Source organism: Aythya fuligula, chromosome 3 (genome assembly GCF_009819795.1).
Source record: "Aythya fuligula isolate bAytFul2 chromosome 3, bAytFul2.pri, whole genome shotgun sequence".
Classification (NCBI taxonomy): Eukaryota; Metazoa; Chordata; class Aves; order Anseriformes; family Anatidae; genus Aythya; species Aythya fuligula.
In genome coordinates this window covers 67,172,428-67,193,405 of record NC_045561.1, presented here as the reverse complement: position 1 = coordinate 67,193,405, position 20,978 = coordinate 67,172,428, and the positions used below count along the sequence as shown (strand labels likewise).

The 20,978-nt window shown below is 33.6% G+C and overlaps 1 protein-coding gene across 2 annotated transcripts in view; it reads right to left on the bottom strand.

Moving 5' to 3' along the window:
- The window catches only part of GRIK2 (glutamate ionotropic receptor kainate type subunit 2), a 394,781-nt gene that overhangs the window by 245,981 nt on the left and 127,822 nt on the right, over nt 1–20,978 (bottom strand). For both annotated transcript variants that reach the window (XM_032184252.1, XM_032184253.1), the window contains exons 3-4: nt 14,579–14,746; nt 10,010–10,267 (exon numbers count right to left, since the gene is read on the bottom strand). In XM_032184252.1, coding sequence (XP_032040143.1) covers nt 10,010–10,267; nt 14,579–14,746 — 426 coding nt within the window. The remainder of the gene's footprint in view (nt 1–10,009; nt 10,268–14,578; nt 14,747–20,978) is intronic.

The following is a 20,978-nucleotide window of genomic DNA, read 5'->3' as shown; positions in this document are numbered from 1 at the left end:
ATGATTAATACAGGTCCTTATTAACAGCTTTAGAGTTGAACATTTTAGAATGATTTTTCAGTCTTATAGTTGAGAATTAGAGAACAATCAGAATATTATGCATGTGTGTTATATGTATTTATGTATTTTTTATTAATTTTGATTCCTAACAGAAAACAAACAAAAAAAAAGATAGCACTATATCAGAAAAAAAAAAAAAAAAAGTATCTGTAACTGATTTCAATAGCAGTTTTGCCAAAGTAAATTATATTTAATAAACCCTTTCTCAGGGAGTATGGCTGTTCTGTTTAGATTAACTTCAAATGAAAATTTAGAAATTAGATTTATTAAGGTAAGCCAAGATGCACTAGTAATCCATGATAATATTCGTATGTGCCAGAATGAACTCTGGAGGTCTCTTATGGATGAAAACAACATTTCCTTCTGGGAGAAAAATTTTAGATGTACTCGGCTTTATAGTGCTGAGCTCCCTGTATTTACCTTCTTATCAAAGCCCCCAAATGATCTACCAGCACCAAGTCTTCTTCAGAGTTGCAGAACTCCTCTGTGTAAATCTAACTACACTTAGACTATGTCAACATCTTTTCTCGTATGTTGATGAATTCATACCAAGCTTCACTCTCCCTGTATATGGTCTTTCAGTTATACAAACACGCTTAAAGAAGGTACAGTGCTTCCAATTCAGCAGTTTATTAATAACTTGGTTTTGTTTTCTGTTTTGTTTTCTTTTGGAGGGGAGGTGTTTCATATGAAATCACAGAATCATGGAATATCCCAAGTTGGAAGGGACCCACAATCATCATCAAGTCCCACACCTGGCTTCACCCAAGTCCCCCCTCAAAATCAAGCCATTACTTTTGAGCATATTGCTAGAAAAGTTTTAATAACACTGAAAAACTTTTTTTATTATTTATTTATTTTTTTTTTTTGTCACCCAGTAAGACAGGACAAATAAAAGATGTGCTACTTTCAAATGAAAACATTTTTCAAAAGCTTTCTCTTGGATGGAGCCATACCAGTAATCACAGAATACTTTTCAATTTAGCTGGCTAGTTCAGTAGGCTTAGGGTTAAAAATCACTTAAGAAAACCAGGGATCTAGATTTAACTCCAGCAGTCAGAGTTCCACTACTTCACAGATCAGTTTTTCTGTCTTGGATCTTACCATCTGCATGTTAAATCCATTTTACTTTATTGTTGTTTCAGCATAACCAGATGCAACTGAAGTACAATACAATAATCAGATGTATTGTTTTCCTGAAATGTGCACTTCAGAGCATGTGTAAATACATATGTTTTATAGTTAGTTTCAAAGAGCTGATTCCAATTCAGAACCTTTCCAGTAACAATTCACTTCTAATGACTTTTCAGCACCCTGGTGAAAAAGCCTTATTCACCATCACACACACTTCCACAGGAGGGAATTAATACAGAAGGTCTTAAGTTCATGGAAAGGTCACTGAAAGAAGATGAAGAAAATGATTTTTTTTTTCTTACCCCCACAGTATCAGCTTCAGCATACAGCAGCTAAAAACAAACAGAGGACTGTCCATTCCTTCCCTCACCTCTACACTTGGTGCGTGAAAATAAAAGCAAAAAATTATATAATTGAAGAAAATGTTGAAAATGAAGAAAACATGGACTTTTATTTTAGATTTGCCATGTTTTTTCTAGTGTTGCTATCCAGCAACGTATATGACATTTCTTTACATATGTATTATGATATGACTGATTTGAAATACTACTGTTACTCAGTTTTGCAGTTGTGAAATGAACACATTCTGAAAGCTATATTTTCAATGTGATCATAATGACAGCAATGACAATTAACAGTACTAGGTAATTCAAAAGAATTCTTATAAGATGGGGAAGTGGCTGACATGTATGAGTAGTGCAGTTGAGGATGAAGAGCAAGAGAGATCTACTACAGTCAAAGGACAAAACAACTTGTATCAAAGCTGTCAGAATCAGTGTAAAATGAAGCAGCAATTTCCAGCCATACCATAGAAATATCACTAATGTATCAAACTATAACAAAATAAATAAGAAATAAAATTACTAGAAATTGGGATAGAATTGGTTTGAAAAGAAGCACCAATGAACACTCTAAACTGGAACAATGCTAGGTAAGCACATTTATTTTTGGAAACAAAAGCAGCTTTTTTCCTTTTTACTACAAAAGTTGATAAAAGTGCAAGAGAGAAAAACACTCTAGGAATGAAGCTAAAATGGATTATTTGATCTGAGACTGATGGAGAGCAATTCACAAAGGGCTTGACTTCTCAAGTGCATTTCACAGTGTTCCTCCAGCCAGAGACAAAATATGTAATAGTGTTATAGAGGTGGAAACATAGTTAAATTAGGGTAAGTCTGAGATGTTTATAATTATGCCACATACAAAATGTGAGATTATGTCTCCATTTTCCCGTTTTCATTTTTCAGTTAAATTGATTTGCCTTTCACATATTTTCTCTATTTGAAAATACTGAATAAGTATACCAGCATTCAAGAAAGCAAGCAACAATAATTTTGATCATAAATTCCCTAGCCAGTTTTATATGATTTAAATTCTTAAGTTTATTCAAACCCACAAATATCATTTAGAGTGTGTTCATTGACAGTCCAGTTTCTGGAAATATGGCCTCCATTTTTGTTCCTTGGGTTTGTAGAAAAATTCTATAATGTACTTTATTTTTATATAAGGACAAATATTGTATCTTGTTCCTGTAAGTCCAAATTCAATTCCTGGCCAAAGAAGGGGGAGTCTTTGGTACATGTTTTCCTGAAAGATGAACTGTATTATGTTTAACATGATGACAGTTAATTTTCTTTTCAAAGACTTAATTTAAATATCTGTAGAATTATTCTCAAAGTACAACTACGTGTCCATTTACCAAAAAGAGTAAGAGAATTTAACTTATTTCTCTTCAGACAATAGCTAGAGCAATTCTTAACTTCCAAAGTGTAAGAAGAATTTGAAAGTGAAATATTAACTTCACAGAATCCCCCTTACCTCTGATACTTTTATGTAGCACCAGAAAAGATATTTTTGATCTTTACTGAACCAATGGTACAGGGACTTTCTTTAAAAAAAGGAATGCAACATACTAAGTAATCAGCTAAATCCAAATGCCACAATTAGGTTTAGCACAGACTTACTAATTATATTTTCACGTGAAATTACTGTGCACAGTACTTGAAACACTCTGTACTGAAAAGATACTATGCAATATGTAATCAGTCTGAAAAATATTTCCTTATTCTCTAAAAACAGATCAAAATTATTAGCAATATTAATTATTACAGCCCTACCAAATCTGAGTTTATTATGGAAGGACTAAAAAGCCCTTGTTCTCAATAAGAAGTTTCCATTAAATTGGGGGTGTCTTTATGTAAATGGAGTCCATGTCTGACTCAGTGGCTCAGCAGATGTGGAGCAGAATTGCATGTCATTCCAGCTGATATGAATGAGAAGCAAGTTCCCCATTTCTCTCTTTTAGATATTCAACCAGTTCACTCCATTAAAAACATATTAAAAAATAATAAAATAAAATAAAATAAAAAACCAGAATAACTGATTATTAATTTATAATGTACAAATTGAAATGCACAAAAATACTTACATTAAACATGCTGTGCTAAGCTATCCTGTTCCACTCTGAATCTTTGATAAGACTGATACTTTGATAAGCTTTGATACAAGCTTTCCAGACAGGATACCCACCTAGACTTTCAAGTACAACCAGTACTTCAAATTCTACATGTACTTCAAAGAGCTAGAATAAATGTTATATAAAACTGCACAAAACAAAAGACAATATACACAAAAATCCACATAGGTATAGTTTTTACCTTACAGACAGCTAATATAAGTCCAATTTGAGGAATCACTATCAATACAGTTACTTAGTAGTAATTTATATCATAGTATATCTGCACATTCAGTAGAGAATGTGCAGTCAGCATCAGCTTCACTCAAGTCAGAAGAATCATCATAGCAGTGGAAATTGTCCTAGTAGTGACCTTAGGTGGTCACAATTGCTTGTCTTTTTCTTTATGTCTACCAAAGGCAGTATGAAAATATTTCCACTCAGGGGAAGAAGAAAAAAAAAAAAAACTACACACATACACACACACACACAAAAAAGACTTTTAAGATGGCGATTCCACAGCCTTTCAAGGGTATCTGTTCTTTCATTTCAACCTAAATGTTTCTAGCTAAATAATTTAAATGTCCCATTAACTATGCCATGTAACACAGGATAGGTTTTTCTGTTTGTTTTTTCTTTGCAAGATCTTTCATCCACTAAACTAAACCTATGCCCATACACATGAGAGGTTTTTGTAATATTTCTCATAGTGAAGCAATGCTCAGGTATGAGAAACAATGGTTTATTATTGTGGAAGTACAAATAAAAAGATATACTGAATGCAACTGAAGAAAGTGAGTGCCTTTATAACTAGAATTTCTGCCAACAGTTGGAGTCCAAAGCACAAAAAGATTCAGGTCAGTTGATAGCTTCTTAAATACTACTGAAATTCAATAAAACAAACGAACAGTTGCCAAGAGACCTTTATTGTCTCATTATTGTATTCATCATATACATGTTCATGAATGTTCAACGCAGCATTCTCAACACATTTCATTCCTTCTTTCTCATTCTGCTAAGGACAGACCTTACTTATGCAGATTTGTTTATAAAAGAAAACAGCTTTTCACATGAATTTAGGGGTTGCTCAGTTTATTTACAGAGAAACAGATTTGAACAGCCTTTTCAGGCCGTCTCATTTTCTATCCTTCTTCATTTATATGACTGTTCTCTAAAGTTTCTTAAACACTTCTCATCTTTAGAGTGCATTATGTATATAATACATGGACAGAAATTTTCTTCCTGAGCTAAGATTTACTTTGAATCAGTAATTTTTTTATTTTCTTTTTCAAGGACAGAATTTTGTCCTTGATCTTTCAGCAATGTTACTCACCTATGATCACCATACACTCATTTTCCCTAAGATATGTAATTTCTATTAGTATAAACTTACAATAATTTCAAAGAAGAAAAAAAAAGAAAAAAAAAAAAACTCAAAATATCCGAAAATAAGATACATGAAATATAGAAATAAAAAATTTGAATTTTAATACTGGTCTCAATAAGGAAATTCTAGTTTTATTTATAAAATATCAACAAAATGGCATCTTTTTCTTTCATTTGAATTAAATCATTTGTTTCAATACTGAAGACCAAGAGAAAACATTTTTATTTCTGAAGTGATTTTTTTTTCTGGCTTTTGCTTAGGCTTCTGTTCATAGATGCAACAGATTTTTAGTGTTTATACTCATTCACCCAAGACCAAAACAAATGTTAATTAAGAAAAAAAAATCAGAACCCTGTTTACATCAATGTAATCTGTATAAATCATTAGTTGCCAATACAAGTTCCAGCATAATTTAAAAGGTCCAGAATCTAACCATTCACGTATACTTTGCTCTGGAGTTCTCTGGGATTCACAAACTTATTTGGAATTTGTCTACTCTGTTATGTTTATCATATAAATTGGAACATGTACTTGAAATTTTAATATTTTGAAGAAGATAAATTACTGCTTTGAGACCAATTTAAACCATTATGACACGCAGATGCTGAATATACTGTCATTTTCCCCCTTTTCTTTCCTAAAGACAATTGACTGTAGCAAATCTGTAAACTGAAATGATTTAATTAGCATCCAGGGACAGTTTAGTGGTATTTAATTAACAAAGAGACTATAAGTTATTTTAAGAAAATAACAAAAATAAATAAATAAAATATAAAAATAACCAACCTCTGGTTACATCCTGCCAGTTCTTTTATGGTAAATTCTAGTTAAAAGGAACATACTTTGCAGTTTAGATGGATCACAGGAAACAATACTTATCTTTAGACTAGCAAGAAAAATGTTCATGAGCCTGATTCCAATTTTTAGTCTGTACAACAGATGGACTACATGAAAAAAGTCTCATGAGAGTTAAGATGAAGGGAGAAACAAGTCATAGAAGGAAGCAGAACATAGCTATTATTTGAAGCAAAAAAGTCAGTACAGTAGTGTTCAAACACAAATTCACAGAAAAAGAAGACAACCTTTTTCTTCCCTGAAGAAACAGGCTCATCTACCAACTGCCACAATGTCCACGACCTAAGATAGCACCAAGACAGAAATCTTCATTATATTAATACCTTTGCATATTCTGTGATCATTTTTATTTTCATTACCTTATCCCAATTGTAACACTACTGAGACAAGATAGAATTAACCTTTCTAGCTTATTCATCTGTTTCATCCTATTTGTGGAGGCTCGACTCTTTCTCATTATGCTGTATTCAGCTGGATCTTTGCTCACTCTAGGGTTACTGATCATATCCCTTTAAAAGCATCTCTGTCCCCATTTCAGCAGGACAGCACTTCCAGTTTCTCCTGTGCTTCCCAGCTTACCTCTCCTTCTCCTGCTTCAGGAGCAGGGCTGATCAGCACAAGACAATCCAATATTCTGACCAGACTGGACTCCACACATTAACTTTCTCTGGCTTATCCATTTCTGCATAATAAAGCTGGGAAGAGTTGAAAGAAGCACCTAGTTCATAACCCTAGGGTCCAATCTATGCATTAAAAGCGACTTGTTTATGGCTTTTCTTAAATTAGTAGCAAAACACACAGTGATTCCTCCACAGAGAATACAGGGAGAGTACTTTGACTAGGGAAACAAACAAACCAGTAATAAATGTTCTTTGTGGTAATCATTTAGATGTTCACTGTTGTAAAGGGAGCCTGGGATTCCAAATTTCTCTTTTATTTCAAATTGGGCTCTAACCACGGATTGTCATGCTCTATACTATCTTCATCCTGTTACAGTCACATAACTGGCTTTCCTTCATATAAGATTACATTTACAGCAGATGCATGCAGCAGGACACAATGGTGCTGTCAGAACAGTTGAAGTGTGCACTTGAATTATCAGTTTTCAGTGCATTCCTGAGAACGACACTAGAGTGTCATGGGCTTTTACTGATTGCAGTGTCAAATCACAGCTTTTCAGACAGCTTTTTCCAGTTGCTCAACAAATACTGAACGAATGAAGAACTTGTTTATCTTTCCTCAGAATGGACCTACAGTCTTCTAAGAACTTGGCGTGTGTGCAACTCCTCAGTCTTGACTTAATGTTATCTTGAGAAGAATCCAGATGTATGCATGCTTTCTACTTATATTTAAAGTACCATCTCTCCTTGTATACATATTTATAAAGTAATAATAGGAATACATAATGTAAATTTGACACACACACACTCAAAATTAACAATTAGCAACAATGTCCAAATTTTACTGCTATAGCAAAATATGATTGTCTTGAACAGGGTCCTTTTGGGAACTGACCATTCAGAAGAAGAAAATCCATAATTCAAAAATTATCATAAAACAAGGCATGCATTATCACCCTAAACAGCATTTCCAAAGGAGAATAAACTGTGGGTGACTAAAAGACAAACAAAGGAGGTGAAAATATGATATCCATCTTATATTAAGAAATCACTGGCCAAATGAAAGAAACATATAAAGTTATAAATGATTTGCCTTCATTGTATTTGGTTTAATGAATTTGAAATTTATTCTTAATGGCGTAAGGAGTCTTAAAATACTTAGTTTCAGCCAAAACTATCATGTTCAGTTTCAGGCACAGGTTCACAACTCAGCTTCATCTTATCCCATGGCTGGAGTTAGTGTCTTCCTCAGATGAAGGAAGTACTTCCTTTCAAAAGGTTTCTTCCCTCCACACCACTCACCCTCCCCCCCCCCCCCCCCCCAAAAAAAAAAAAAACAAAACATTTAAACCATTTTGCAGCTGAACTATAAAAATATTTAAACTCTGCTTTAAGACTGACAGTTTCTCATAGCTAAGAGTTGTTTCCATAAGTACTTCAAAGGCGAATGGTGCTATGAACTTCCCAGCGGTGTGTCCTGTCTTTGAAATCTATGAGATGTCCAAAGGGGATGCTACTAAAAAAAATAAAAAAGAAAAAAAAAAAAAGAAAGAAACTGACAGTCTTAAAAAGTATAATTTAATTTTACTTACATCAATAGCCACAAAAAAAAACCCAGAAGATTATATTTTTATTTTTTTTTTTCTGTCTCCTCAGAGTGCAATATATTTCAAGAAAAAAGACATAGCTGAGACTAATGTTATCAGCAGGTTATTGTTAACAGCAAGTATCTTAATATGAAGGGCCTGGAAACTCAAGAAAAAATATAAATATAAAGTGAATATTTTCAGGACATAATACTTTATGCTTATTTAAAATAAATAAATAAATAAATAAATTCCTAAAGTTCCTTATTCATTCTTAATCTCCACACACATATTTTTAAGAAAGATCTCATCCTCTTTTTTCTCTAATGTTTACAGTAGTCACTGGTAGATCAAGTAGATCACAGCAAACACAAGGAAAAAAAAGAAATTTCCATCTTCATTCCTATTTCTACTTATAAACTGACTTTGAAGCATTCTTTATAAGATCAGATAATTTAACAACATATCTCTTTCATAAAGCATGGACTTTAGAGAGCCCATTAAACAATAAATATTTAAATAATAAATAATAATAATATAATAATAAATAATAAAATAAGCTCGATATTTCTTGCCTTAAGTCTGTAAAAATAAACTTGAAATCAGAAGCTTGATTATGCTTTTGGTACCTTCAGCCAAGAAACTTTTAGAAAGGCAGCCTTTAAACTTCACTGACCTGCTTTTGTTTTTGTTTTCTTTAAAGGCATGAAGAAATAAATTGGTTAGTGCTTTATGCACTGCCATCTCTGACTGTTCCCTTCTCACTGTTTGCTAGATACACACACACCTTATTTGAACTTAAATAGGAAGCAGTCATTCTGTCCTTCTGTAACTGGTTTATCTAGCAGAGTTAGTCTCACTACATGTAGCCTTACCATGTGTTAACATATTGATGTTTCCTTAATTTCATTTTTGTATTTCAGATTTAGATAGATGGTAGTGTTACGTAACAAAAGTATCAACAATCTTCCAGCCCAATAAACTATGATAAGGGTTTGAGGCTCATTTTTTTCTTGTCAGTGTCAGTTCAACAAGCATGGAAGAAGTCTGTAACATTTCCAAGAAGATTAAATATATCTCATTTGTCTGGGTGGCTTCCTTGTGCCTTCCACTACTGGGAAATAAAAGCTCTTACCAGCTTTTAGTTCTGACCTCCACTAAATAAACCTCAAATCAGACTTACCTTTTTAAATTTGTTTTTAAAAAGATTTTTCAAATCAAATTCCATTTTCAGGGCAAAATAAATATTCTAAGGTGAATTTAAGGGAAAGGTAGTAAACTGGTATATTTCTGCTGGAAAATCAGGAGTTAATTTTTAACTCATATGAATTATCTGCAAAACAAGCCTCCAAATTTTGTTTTCAACTCATACCAGCCAAAAACAGAGCTCCTTCCGCAAATCTCTCTGAAAATGAAGATAATGAAATTCTAAACAAACATAGAATCTGATTTCTAACTTAGCTAATGCCAGAAGCAGCAATAGAATTTAACTGTTCTGTTTGACCAGGCATTCTAGTACGTCTTTCAAGTTAACGTATTTTTCTTCAAAATCTAAATTTTAAATAAAATAAAAAGACATAGCTGTTAGCAACTGATAAAATACTGAGGTAAACAAAAATAGAACATGACTGATTTATTGAGAGCTGCAAGCCCAGACACACAGATTTCAGAAAATGAGGCATACTTTTGAGAATACTTACTCTAATGAATCCACATTTTGTTATACACATATATATATACAAATATATTTTGTTATGCAAATATATATTTATTATACACTACCCTGCCAATGGAATTTCTTGTAGTTTAGATTAAGTTTTCTTAAAATAAAGCTATAACTGTAGTGACACCACTCCTCCTTCTACTTGTATATGTGAGTATATCTGCATATACTCTAGTGCTTTAGCCTTACCAGTGCTGTCATCGTAAACAACAGTAACTGTCTTCCACTTGAAGAACTGCACAAGGTCAAGGATGGCACGGCTGAGTGAAGAGAAGTCTGGATAGAGACTGACATAGAAGGAGTCCTTGTTGTCTGACACCTGATGTTTCCAGCGGGTCTGGATATGTGGAACACCCAAAGCATTGCAGATGGATTGCACAGCATTAGCTGAGGAGCTATGAGATGGTCCAAAGATGGCAGCCACCCCAAGGGACAGCTGATCGCAGGCTAAAGAGGAGACAGAAGTCTGTCAATGATGAGAGGAAAGAAGGCAGTGTGCCAGAAGGTATTGCACAATTCATATTAAATAAAGGCTCTCCATGAAGTGAAACTGATATTCTTTCTATAATGCTTTTTTTTTTTTTTACACAGTTTTCAACTTCAGACTACATTTTCACACATTGTCTGTGAACTGATGAATAGCAACACTTCACATCTAAATAGTGCTCAGCTACATTTAGTAAACGCTTCTATGTCAGTGGAAGTCACAAAGGCCAGCAATTGTGCATCTTATAAAAAACACAGATGAGAAAAGAGATTTATGCTCAGCTGTATCTTCCATTTGGAAAAGGGCCGTGAGGCAGTATTCTAGTCTAGGCTGTTTAAACGTTAACATCCTCCTCAATGCATCAATACTATTTCTATTGTGATCCTAATTACTTAGAAATTATGTATCTTAAGTGAATTCCAGTTAAGTGTCAAGCAAATGATGAACTACATTGAAATGAACATTTGAATTTCTGTATCTGAAAAGTATATATGTTGACTAGAAAAAGACCAACATTTTCCCTAAAAGAAAAATGCTATTTGCTAGTGTAAAAAATAAAAATCGAAAATAAGAAGAAAAAAAAAAAATCAGTGTTCGTTCTTAAACACTGGAAATACTTTTTTGCTACACCTATATTAATAAACACAAAACCGGCCCTGAGAGTCACTGTCAGTGGGTTAGTGTTCATCTTTCCAATGTAGGGTGACCCCATATATCCTGTGCATTAGCAGTCTCTGGTCTATATTATTTCCCGTTGTATGCTCCAGCATTATCTTGCAGAACATGAGTTGACATATGCTAGAAAGAAGGCAGAAGAACAAGGCAGTACTGGAGACCAGTGCTTCAGCCCATGCCCTGATCCAGTTCAAATTGCCATTATAGAAATAACCTATATTCTGAGTGTGCAGTTCTGGAACACAACAGGTTCTGCCTTCTAAGAAAACAGCCTGTTTGTTAGAGAGAAGCAATGAAAAGTATTTCCATAATCTAATGTGGATGTGAGTATTTATATGAGGTTTGATTAATTAATATTGTTACACTACCATCAATGTTTCTGACAGCTGAGGAAAGAAGCAGTAGAAACAAATTTTGCTGCATTACTTTTTTCTCAGCAAAGCAAAATTAATTGTTTTAATTGTGCACGTCAGTCCTTTTCAACATGACAAAAATACTGCTAAGTGTCTCAAATGCATTCCAGAAACTGTGCTGGCATACCTTTTTATTGTTGCAGAGTACCAGTGGTTTAAATGAACTTCTCATATACACACAGGATCTCCATTGCATTACTGAGTATCGGATCAGGGCCTAAATGACTAGCTTGATAAAAAAAACATTTATGCTAATATTGCCCTTCCTAAGAGTAATCAACAAGCTTTATGCAAATGTCAGTAAATGGGATCACTAACAACAGCAATAGCTACCAGATGGCTTTTCAATGGGCTTTTTTTTTTCCCCCTCTGTTTCTGAGATTTGAATAATGCAATGCTTTCACACGTGATTTAATACGGCACTGGCTCTATCAGATGCATACCAATTTTTGTACTGCATTGAGAGATATTTTGTTTGCATTTACATTATTCTTCACTGAAATAGTATCTTGGAAATATCTTGCCTTCAGGTTGCTCTTTGGTATAGTACCTTTAAAAATCCATTAATATTTCATTTGTATTCAACTTCAAAAGTATGTGTTACTAAGAGGTCTAAACATGCTATTTTTGATGCAGTGCCTGCCTGCTCACTAATGGACATAATCATGAACCACAAAATGAGTCAAATGCTTAAACCTCATTGTTAAAACTCTGTGTTGGAGCCATCATAATAAAATGAACCATTTTATGTTAACCTTTAGCCTTTGGTTCCGAACTAAAGCACCTGTCAGCACAAATGTAGTTGGCTGTATCGTGAATTGATGAGGCAAAAAGCTATTAGCACTGGAAGATTACACAGATTTTGATACAGCCTAGTTACAAATAACGACTTGCATTCTCATGCAAGATGCAAGTGGGAACAATGAATATATCCAATCTATTCAATATATCCAATCAATGACATTTTGTCATTCTAACTTGAACTATTCTATTCTATCAAGAATTAGCAACACAGTATTATGGCTGGAGCTTGGAGCCTTCAAGCCTTACCCCAAGTAAGGACTAGAAGTAGTGTTGTCATCTCCAGAAAGACTTATTCAATATATCCCAGAACAGATATCTCCACTCCTCACATCCTCCCTCAGGAATGAAGAGAAACTATGTCATTAAATTGCACTAGACAGAATGCACTGGAGTCAGGAAGCAGTTGAATTTGGGAGATGGGGAGGAAAAGAGAAAGGAGAGGCCAGAATTAAGGATCAACCCATTCATTCATTGTTGGCTGAGATAGAAGGAGTTCTCTCAGAACCTTCTTTAACCCATCATCCAAAACATTGAAATGACAACTCAAAAAATATGCATTAGAAGGCTAGTTCACCCTATTTCTCACAATCTCGTCTGCAAAGAAGAGATAGACTTATAATGGTTAATTTGACTAATAAACAGGAAAAATAGGTTAGCAAGATTAACTCTGCATGTTGCAACAAAAAAAAGGAAAAAAAATATTTCTCATTGTTTCTAGACTGATTTTAATCAGTATTATGTTTCACTTTAAAGTTGTACTTTATGCATATTTTGACACAGCAGCTTCTCCCAAGTAGCATTTCTAATGGAGCTATAAATGTTTTAATTCTACTTAGCACCAAAAATTCTGTATTGCATAAAGTCTTCACAGGTTATGACATGTTGTGGACTAGATCACTTGGTAGACTTAAGGTTGAAACCTGCCATAAGGTTGACCTCTTATCCTTTTACCCTTATTTTCTTGTTAATTATAACATTCATATAAAACTGGCTCAACAATTTATTAAAAAAAAAAAAAAAATGTTGTTAAAGAATATGTAATACAGTGCAAGAATCAGTCCTACTAAGTTCTGTCATCACATCTTTGTATTTTCACCTATAAAGTGCATACAGAATTTACTACATTTTGTACTTTCTAGAGCATGGCAATGATGGAGTACAACTTGCATGTGGCATCACAATGTTGTAGACTAGAATGTAAAGCAATCTCAAAACAATTTTTGTGAGAAGCAAAGATTTGAAAATTTTTATTTTATTTTTTTTAAATAAAATTGTTTATAGTTTGGAGAAAACTTCTGAACTGAGGTCTGGATGTTCACCTGGTAACAACATGGTAAAGAACAGACCTAATTTTTAAGCTTATATAAAATGTGTAATACTATAACTGCTTGCTCTCCTTTGAAAAACACAGCTGATTAAGTATGCAAGACATACATATGCTAAAGATATTAGCAGAGATGTAGTTTAAGTGATGAAATACTTAAAATGGAATTAGAACCCTGTTGAATATCTGGAAATGAAATTTTAGCCATGAAGTCATAAAAGTTGACATCTAGATTTGGAGCAGAAGGAGGGGGCTTTCTTTGTAGGCTTTCCTCTAAAGATGTTGGAAGCAGATGGAAACTTAAGATCCCAATTTTATTTACCTCATGGCCTCAGATTAAGTTTTGCTGGTAATATTGAAAACACTGTATCATACTCCCATCTATAAAATGTTCACTTCTGGTGTTAAGAAGTATTTTATATTCAGGGAAAGCCTAACACAGGGATAACTCCTACACAGGTGAGGAAGTCACTGAAACATTACAGCTTATGCAATGCAGCTCAAGTAAAACACATTGACATTTGCACCTGTACAAAAGGGTTCTGTTACATGACTAACAATTCTGAAATAAGCCACTATAGGCCTAATGGCATATAGTCTTGATTATACCACTGAATAACTAGTTCTGTGGGCTGAACTTCCTTCCTCTTCCAAGCTCACTGGAAGTTGTGAGCAGCTGGCATTTTACAGGAAAAATCTGGTGGTAGTGTTTTCTAATTCCAGAGGAGCCGATCTCAAAAACATCCTCATCACAAAGCTCAAAAAAAAATAATAAAAAAAAAAAAAAGAAAAAAAAGATGATTTGCAATTTTAAACATTTAAAGAAATAGCTTTTGTAAAGATTTCATATAAAGAAATAGTGGGAGAAAAGCTGACATATTAAGTTTTCAAATAGTTACCATTACAGTCTTCAAAAGGCAGTCTTTAAAACCTTTCTTTGATGTGAGGCACAACCTTGTACAATGTCATTGTATATGGTTTTATGGACAGACAATAAGTAGGTAAAGCAAGGGAGTCATCTGCTAAGTACAGTAATTAAATATGCAAAAGGTTACCTTTTTTGGATGCTTCAAAACTGTCATAGAGATTTATCTTTTGGGTGTCATATGTTAATGTGGTGTTCGGCAGAAGAGTTCTGTTTCTGTTGATTGTGTTCACAGCAAATCTGAAGGCTAATTCTTCTGCTCCCATTGGACCAGATTCCACACACTCAAAAATACCTCCTGGTAGTGAGGGAGACGAGAAAGGGAAAAAAAAAAAAAAGAAAAAAAAAAAAAAAAAGAAAGAAAAAAAACACCTCTATTAAGCCAAAATAGCATACAGGAACATTTGTAATGATTGGTAGCTTAATAAGCCTGATACAATGCAACTAATGCAAAATATCTCATGATTTCAGTGAGGTTTGAATCAAACTATAAGCTAACAATATTTTAATATTTTAATCGTTAATATTTTAATCAAACTTACCTTAAGGAAAATGTTTTGTGCTGTTTTTTGTTTGGTTTTACAACATTTACTTTACTATTGGGAATAAAAGACAATATAAAATAACCACATTATTTAGAAGCAAAATAGAATAGGGATGAAGAATATGTAATTATTTTACATAGTTAAACTGGTTGCATAGTTAAAAAGGACTGAATTTACCGCTTCCAGATGTGCAAGGGCAAGATTTCTGGAGTCTTGTATTCTATTGTTCCTAGACTTACTATGCAGCTATAATGAACTGAAAATTCATTGGAAATGCAGTACAAGATATGCCTCTAAAATGCAGATGTATAGACATTTTAGCATGATTGTGTGCCTGAACTGATAAATATGTTGACCAGAGATTCAAATTTTCATCATCTGCACTGAGTTGCATGTATATGTTAGCCTCATTCTCAACAGAGGAATCAACTATACTCTACATAAAGCTCCATCACAAAGCAAAAGGATTGGCCAAGTGTACTGCCAGAGTAGGACATGCCCCAAATGACAGGAAATATCTAGAATGTTTCTGAGCAAGACTTCATCTTAAATGAACCAAACAAGATCATTGAACAGTGCTGTACTTCAGCCCTTCTCATTTTGTCATGAGACATCATTGTCCATGAAATGTATATTAACACCTGCTTTGGGGTAACAATTTGTTCATGGGTCTGGAAAGGCCAAAGATAAGGTGACAGTAAAAGTAACCTAAAGATATGCCCTTACTATAGTGTCATGAAATGGCTCAGCAAAAAGATCAGCATCAGTATGGCCTCTTCTGTCCTCATGCTAACAGAATCTGTGAATAATAATGTGGAGGACAGACACTGATTATCATACAAGGACAAATCAGGCATTGCATCAGTGCAATAAATGTGTCATTCACTTTCTCTTAGTGTGTGCACATTTATTTTTGAAAGTAATCATGTTGCTACCTGGCTTTGTATTATCAAAAAAAAAAAATCTTATTCAACACTATACTGCTTTCTCATCAGGACGTTCTCAGCATCTGAATGTACAGGAGCTGATTAAGACCGAACTTTGCAAACTACCTCAGTTAGTAAATAGTCTTGTTGGGCACCCAACTGGATAATCCATTTCTAAAGCAATGTGTATTTAGTTATTAACTCCTTCCCTTTCAGATATTATTAAACATAAAAAGGCTTTTCAGTTTTGCAAACCTTCTACTTCTTCCAGGCTGTTTCCCATTTCAGGAGGAAGTACAGGTGTTAACTTTTTTCCTGCAGATAAGCTCTTAAATTCCCAGGGAGAGCCCTAGAGACAGAGGCTTGGTTCATATTAACTTAAAAGCACAAGTACTAGCCAGTGAGATAAGACATGACAATTACTTAAATATTAGTAATCTAAAACTGAAAATGAGACATTGATGGAAGAGACAAGTGTAAGAAAAATATGGATATATCAGTAAATGATCCAGCCTGATTGAGCATATAAGATTATACATAATCAGTAGCCAACATTAACAATACTTCAGAAGCTAAAACAAAACTAACTTGGATGACATTCAGATAAATATAGGCCTAGTACTTTTTAAAACTGAAAAACTGACCATCTTTATTTAAACAATAATACAAAATTAACAGGAAAGGCAACCTACTTTTGAATCAAGTCCCACCTCTCTCTTTCTAATGATATCTGATGAACAAGATCTCGTGTGTTTTCTGCATCTAAACACTGTAAATCTGACTGTGACATACAGGAGAATTCTGATTTGGGAAAAAAAAAAAAAATACTGCAAAAAGCTAAAAAATAATGAATGAATGCTAAATACAGATATTAACACAGAAGAAAAAAAAAAAAAAAAGAAAAAAAAACAACATGTTTCTATGAATACGATGAGAATTAGGACAAATTTTGTAAACTTTCCTAGAGGTACCTGGAAAACAGTTATTCAAACGTTTATGAATAAATAAGTATCACACTGTTATTAAAAAAGATCATATCCTAAGTGAGAATGGATTCATAAGAAAAAACAAGCAATACAATGCATCTTTCTTCTACCTGCAATTTTTACAATAGAAGATTTTCTTCTTTAGTTTCTATTTCTCTTAAACTCACTAAAATCTTCCTTCTTTATTTCTGTATTTTTCATTCTCCTCATCTCTTAAATTCTTGTGATGGGGAATTCCTTGTCAAAGATGCAGCCGTTATTCTCAGTATAAGAAAAATAAAAATGTGTTTTGGCCTCCCATATCTGTGTAATTCCTAATGGTAATGATAGTAAGACAACATTATGAAGATGTCAAAGTCTTCTTCTATCTCTTCCAAGTAGCAATAGCACGTATAATTTTCCATGTGCTCCATTCAGTGTTTTTTTTCCCTCAGTCACACATTTTCTGTCCCTGTGATAAACGTATCCCCTACAAAGCTGGCAACATATGGTCTGAGAAAATTTCCATTCCTAAGAAAACCAAAGGTAGGAAGAATAACCTGTTTTTGTTGTCCTATGATTAGGATATTTTCCTAGGAGGAAGGAAACCATAGCTTCTGTTTTCCTACTTCTGAATATTTTCATGTTTCATACCAGAGAAATGCTGAGTAAAAAAAAATAAGAATCCCAGAAGAATATAGATTAGACAACGTGTTTGTATTTTCTAACTTGCAAGATGTCAAACTTCTGCTGGTCTTCTTTCATTTCAGTTTTATGCTACTCCTGTAGCTGTCTGCTGAAGCTGGAGGGAGAGTAACATCCCATAATTAAATATTTTGTATGCTGAAAGTGGTAGGCTTATTGTAATTTTTACACTAAGAAGAGAATCAACAGGTTCTTAAACTGAACCATATCCTTCTAAAGTGCAAAATGTCTGAAAATGTCTGGTTCCTCCATATTGAATAGTAGCTGCTAGATTTGGTGAACTTCACTCAGGGCACCAGAATTTTTCCTTGAACTTCTTGAATGTAGTTTGCGATTGTGAACTTGCACAATAAGCAGAGTAGAAGCTTAGGCAGAGACATACCTACATTTTGAATTTCAGAACATAGTCGTAAAACAGATCCTTACTGGATCTGTTTGGGAGCACTTTTAAGCATGTGTGGAAGTTTATGCTCCAGATATTTTAAGGATACTCAGCACATAAATGAGTTCAGGCATTTACAGGAATGGGAAGTTTTACAGGGTGCTTTCTCCATTGTTGCCTAAGGTGGAAGTAGAAATTCCATGGGTAACTTCAAACTGCCTTGTCCTTACTTTTATGTTGTTATATTTGTTCTGAATATGTAAGTAGTAGCAAGAAAAAAAAAAAAAAAAAAAAAAAAAAAAAAAAAAAAACCTACTGGAAGACAAGCCAGAAATTACACTAGATGTTTTTAATAAAATTGAAAGCAAATGAATAAAAAGATTTGGCTTTGCACTTCAGCTGCACTCAATTGTAAAGGGATACTGGCTTCCCAAAGCTGTTGTAGCAGACTGAATCATGCTGTTCCCTCCCAACAAGGGTTTTTCTCTGTTACCAATGTACCATTTCATTCAGGACATTAATAATCAAGCTGAGGAATGCACTGCATGCTCTCAGATAAGCACGCAGAACAGTCATATATCTTGTCATTGATACGTTAACAATCAGTCAAGCCAGTGCCTATCTCTGTCTAACAGCTTGAGAAAATATAGGTGTTGAGATTTGTCTTATTTTAACACCACATGCAGATCCATAATAGGCAGAAACACAAGTTCTTCTGAGAGATCAGCAGCACATCCTAGACGAAACAGCTGATTTTTCTCTGCTACCTCACAATAAAGACAGAAAACTTTAAAGGAGTAGTAAAATCCCTATTTAATGCTTAGCTTGCTTTAATGGTCTCATATATGACGCCTTCATTTACAGTGTTAATGATATGGCAATGCATCTCTGCCCTATAACAAAAAGGGTAGGAAATATGGCATCACGTAACTACAGCTCAATCTGTACCACATAAAATTTTATTGACTGTGTACAGTAGGTGACTACTCTATAGCTGAACATTTTTTCAGGTTTTTACTGTCATGATAGGCACTTCGCTAAAGCTCACAACATTCTGGTAGTGATTAACACCTGAAGAATCACCGTGATTAGGAATGTTTCAGACAGGACAATACAAGCCATATATGCGAAAGCGATTATAAGACGGTCTTTAAATACTGTATCAGTGATATTGATACTCTAACAATGACATCCAGGTTGATTCAGGTCTCCTATTAACCTTGATATACTACAACTGCTTTTACTGAACCTGAAATCAACTAGGGCTTTTCATTGCAGTTGTCAATACTGAGAAAATATTTACATGACCAAATTCATTTAACATGACCAATAAGGAAAAGCCAGTCATTGGTGTAATACTGATGTAGTAACTGTTTCTCCAAAAACAGTTGAAAAATGGAAAAAAGATACCAGTACCAGTTTATCAAAAAGCACAATTTATGTAATGCCCCGATTAGGATGAATAATGTAGGTGTCATTATTTTTCAAGGAAAAGGTAAATCTGTTTTTTTTTTTCTTTTAATTTTACAAGTAAATACATGTATATATATATATATATATTCTGAGAATGCTCAAACGAAAAGCTCAGCATTTTCCACCAAAAACATCAAAAAAGAATTGACATTTTAGTTCACAAGCCATCTCTGCTTTCTCTGATTTTCAAATCATTTTTCCTCAAATCGAAAAACCCAGACACATATTTTGTCAAAAATTAACCCCCACTATTCCCTCCCCCCCCCCCAAAAAAAAAAAAAAAAAAAAAAAATACATGTTGGTCCTGCTCATAACTACCTCGTTTCAGAAATATGGTAAGCACATGAATGATTCAGCTTTCCATTTCTGTTGCACAAAAATGTCGTAGTTTTTTTTTCCCCTGTTAAACATTCCACATTGGTGGTCAGTCTTGAGTGTTTTACGTTGTTACCTACTTTAAATTATCAAGCAAACAAGCAACACTCAAACAAATTTCAAAAGTGTCCAAGTGGAACTATAAAAAAAAAAAAATCAAGCCTGGCTGATATTGAATCAAAAAATTTCTCCTTTGTTTCTAATACAGTTCCAAGTTTGCTCCAGTAGAAAAGAGTGCTATTTAATTACAGTGGCTATGGACTATTTTGCAGTCCATGTCTTCAGAAAAAATTAAACATTTAAAGTGCACACTGGAACAGGCTCCCCAGGGAAGTGGTCACTGCACCGAGCCTGTCTGAATTTAAGAAGAGATTGGACTGTGAACTTAGGCACATGGTCTGAACTTTTGGGTAGACCTGTGCGGTGTCAAGAGTTGGACTTGATGATCCTTAAGGGTCCCTTCCAACTCAGGATATTCTATGATTCTATGATTCTAAATATATAACAGAAAGCCACACTACCTCAGGTCATGCTCTGACATATCAATTGAAATGAAGCTTATTGACTACTTTGATTTTCTGAATCTAAAAGAAATCTTTTCCAATATCACTGAAATATATTGAAATATGAAACCATATACACAGCTATAAAACTTCCATGGTATAGCACTCTCAGGATACACTAATTTTCAAATGTGAAATCATGAGAGAGAAATTTAAACCTGAACTTATTCCAATACTACATTGTTGACATTAACAAAGTTATGGAAACAATAGCGTTAATCATAACTTTTATTTTAATTGTGATCTCAAAGAAGTAAGATGAAGTTTCATTTTTTTCTAATACCAAAATTACTTGATAAAGATCTTGCATATACACACATTAGTATTTAATAGCTATAATTTTTAACATTATAGCCATTTTATTGTTACCATGAACCAATTTGCTCATCTATAGCAGTAGCTGTGAAGATAAACTCTTTATTAACACATTATTAATACAAATGTAATATCAGTCACATTGTCATGAACATTTTTTTATTATTTTATACTACAGTAATCTTTAAAATATAAAAATGCAAACCCATATCTTGAGTACTTAGGAGGCGACCAAGTGCGTGGAAAATATTTTACTTTTAAAAATAATTTATTAAGATTTT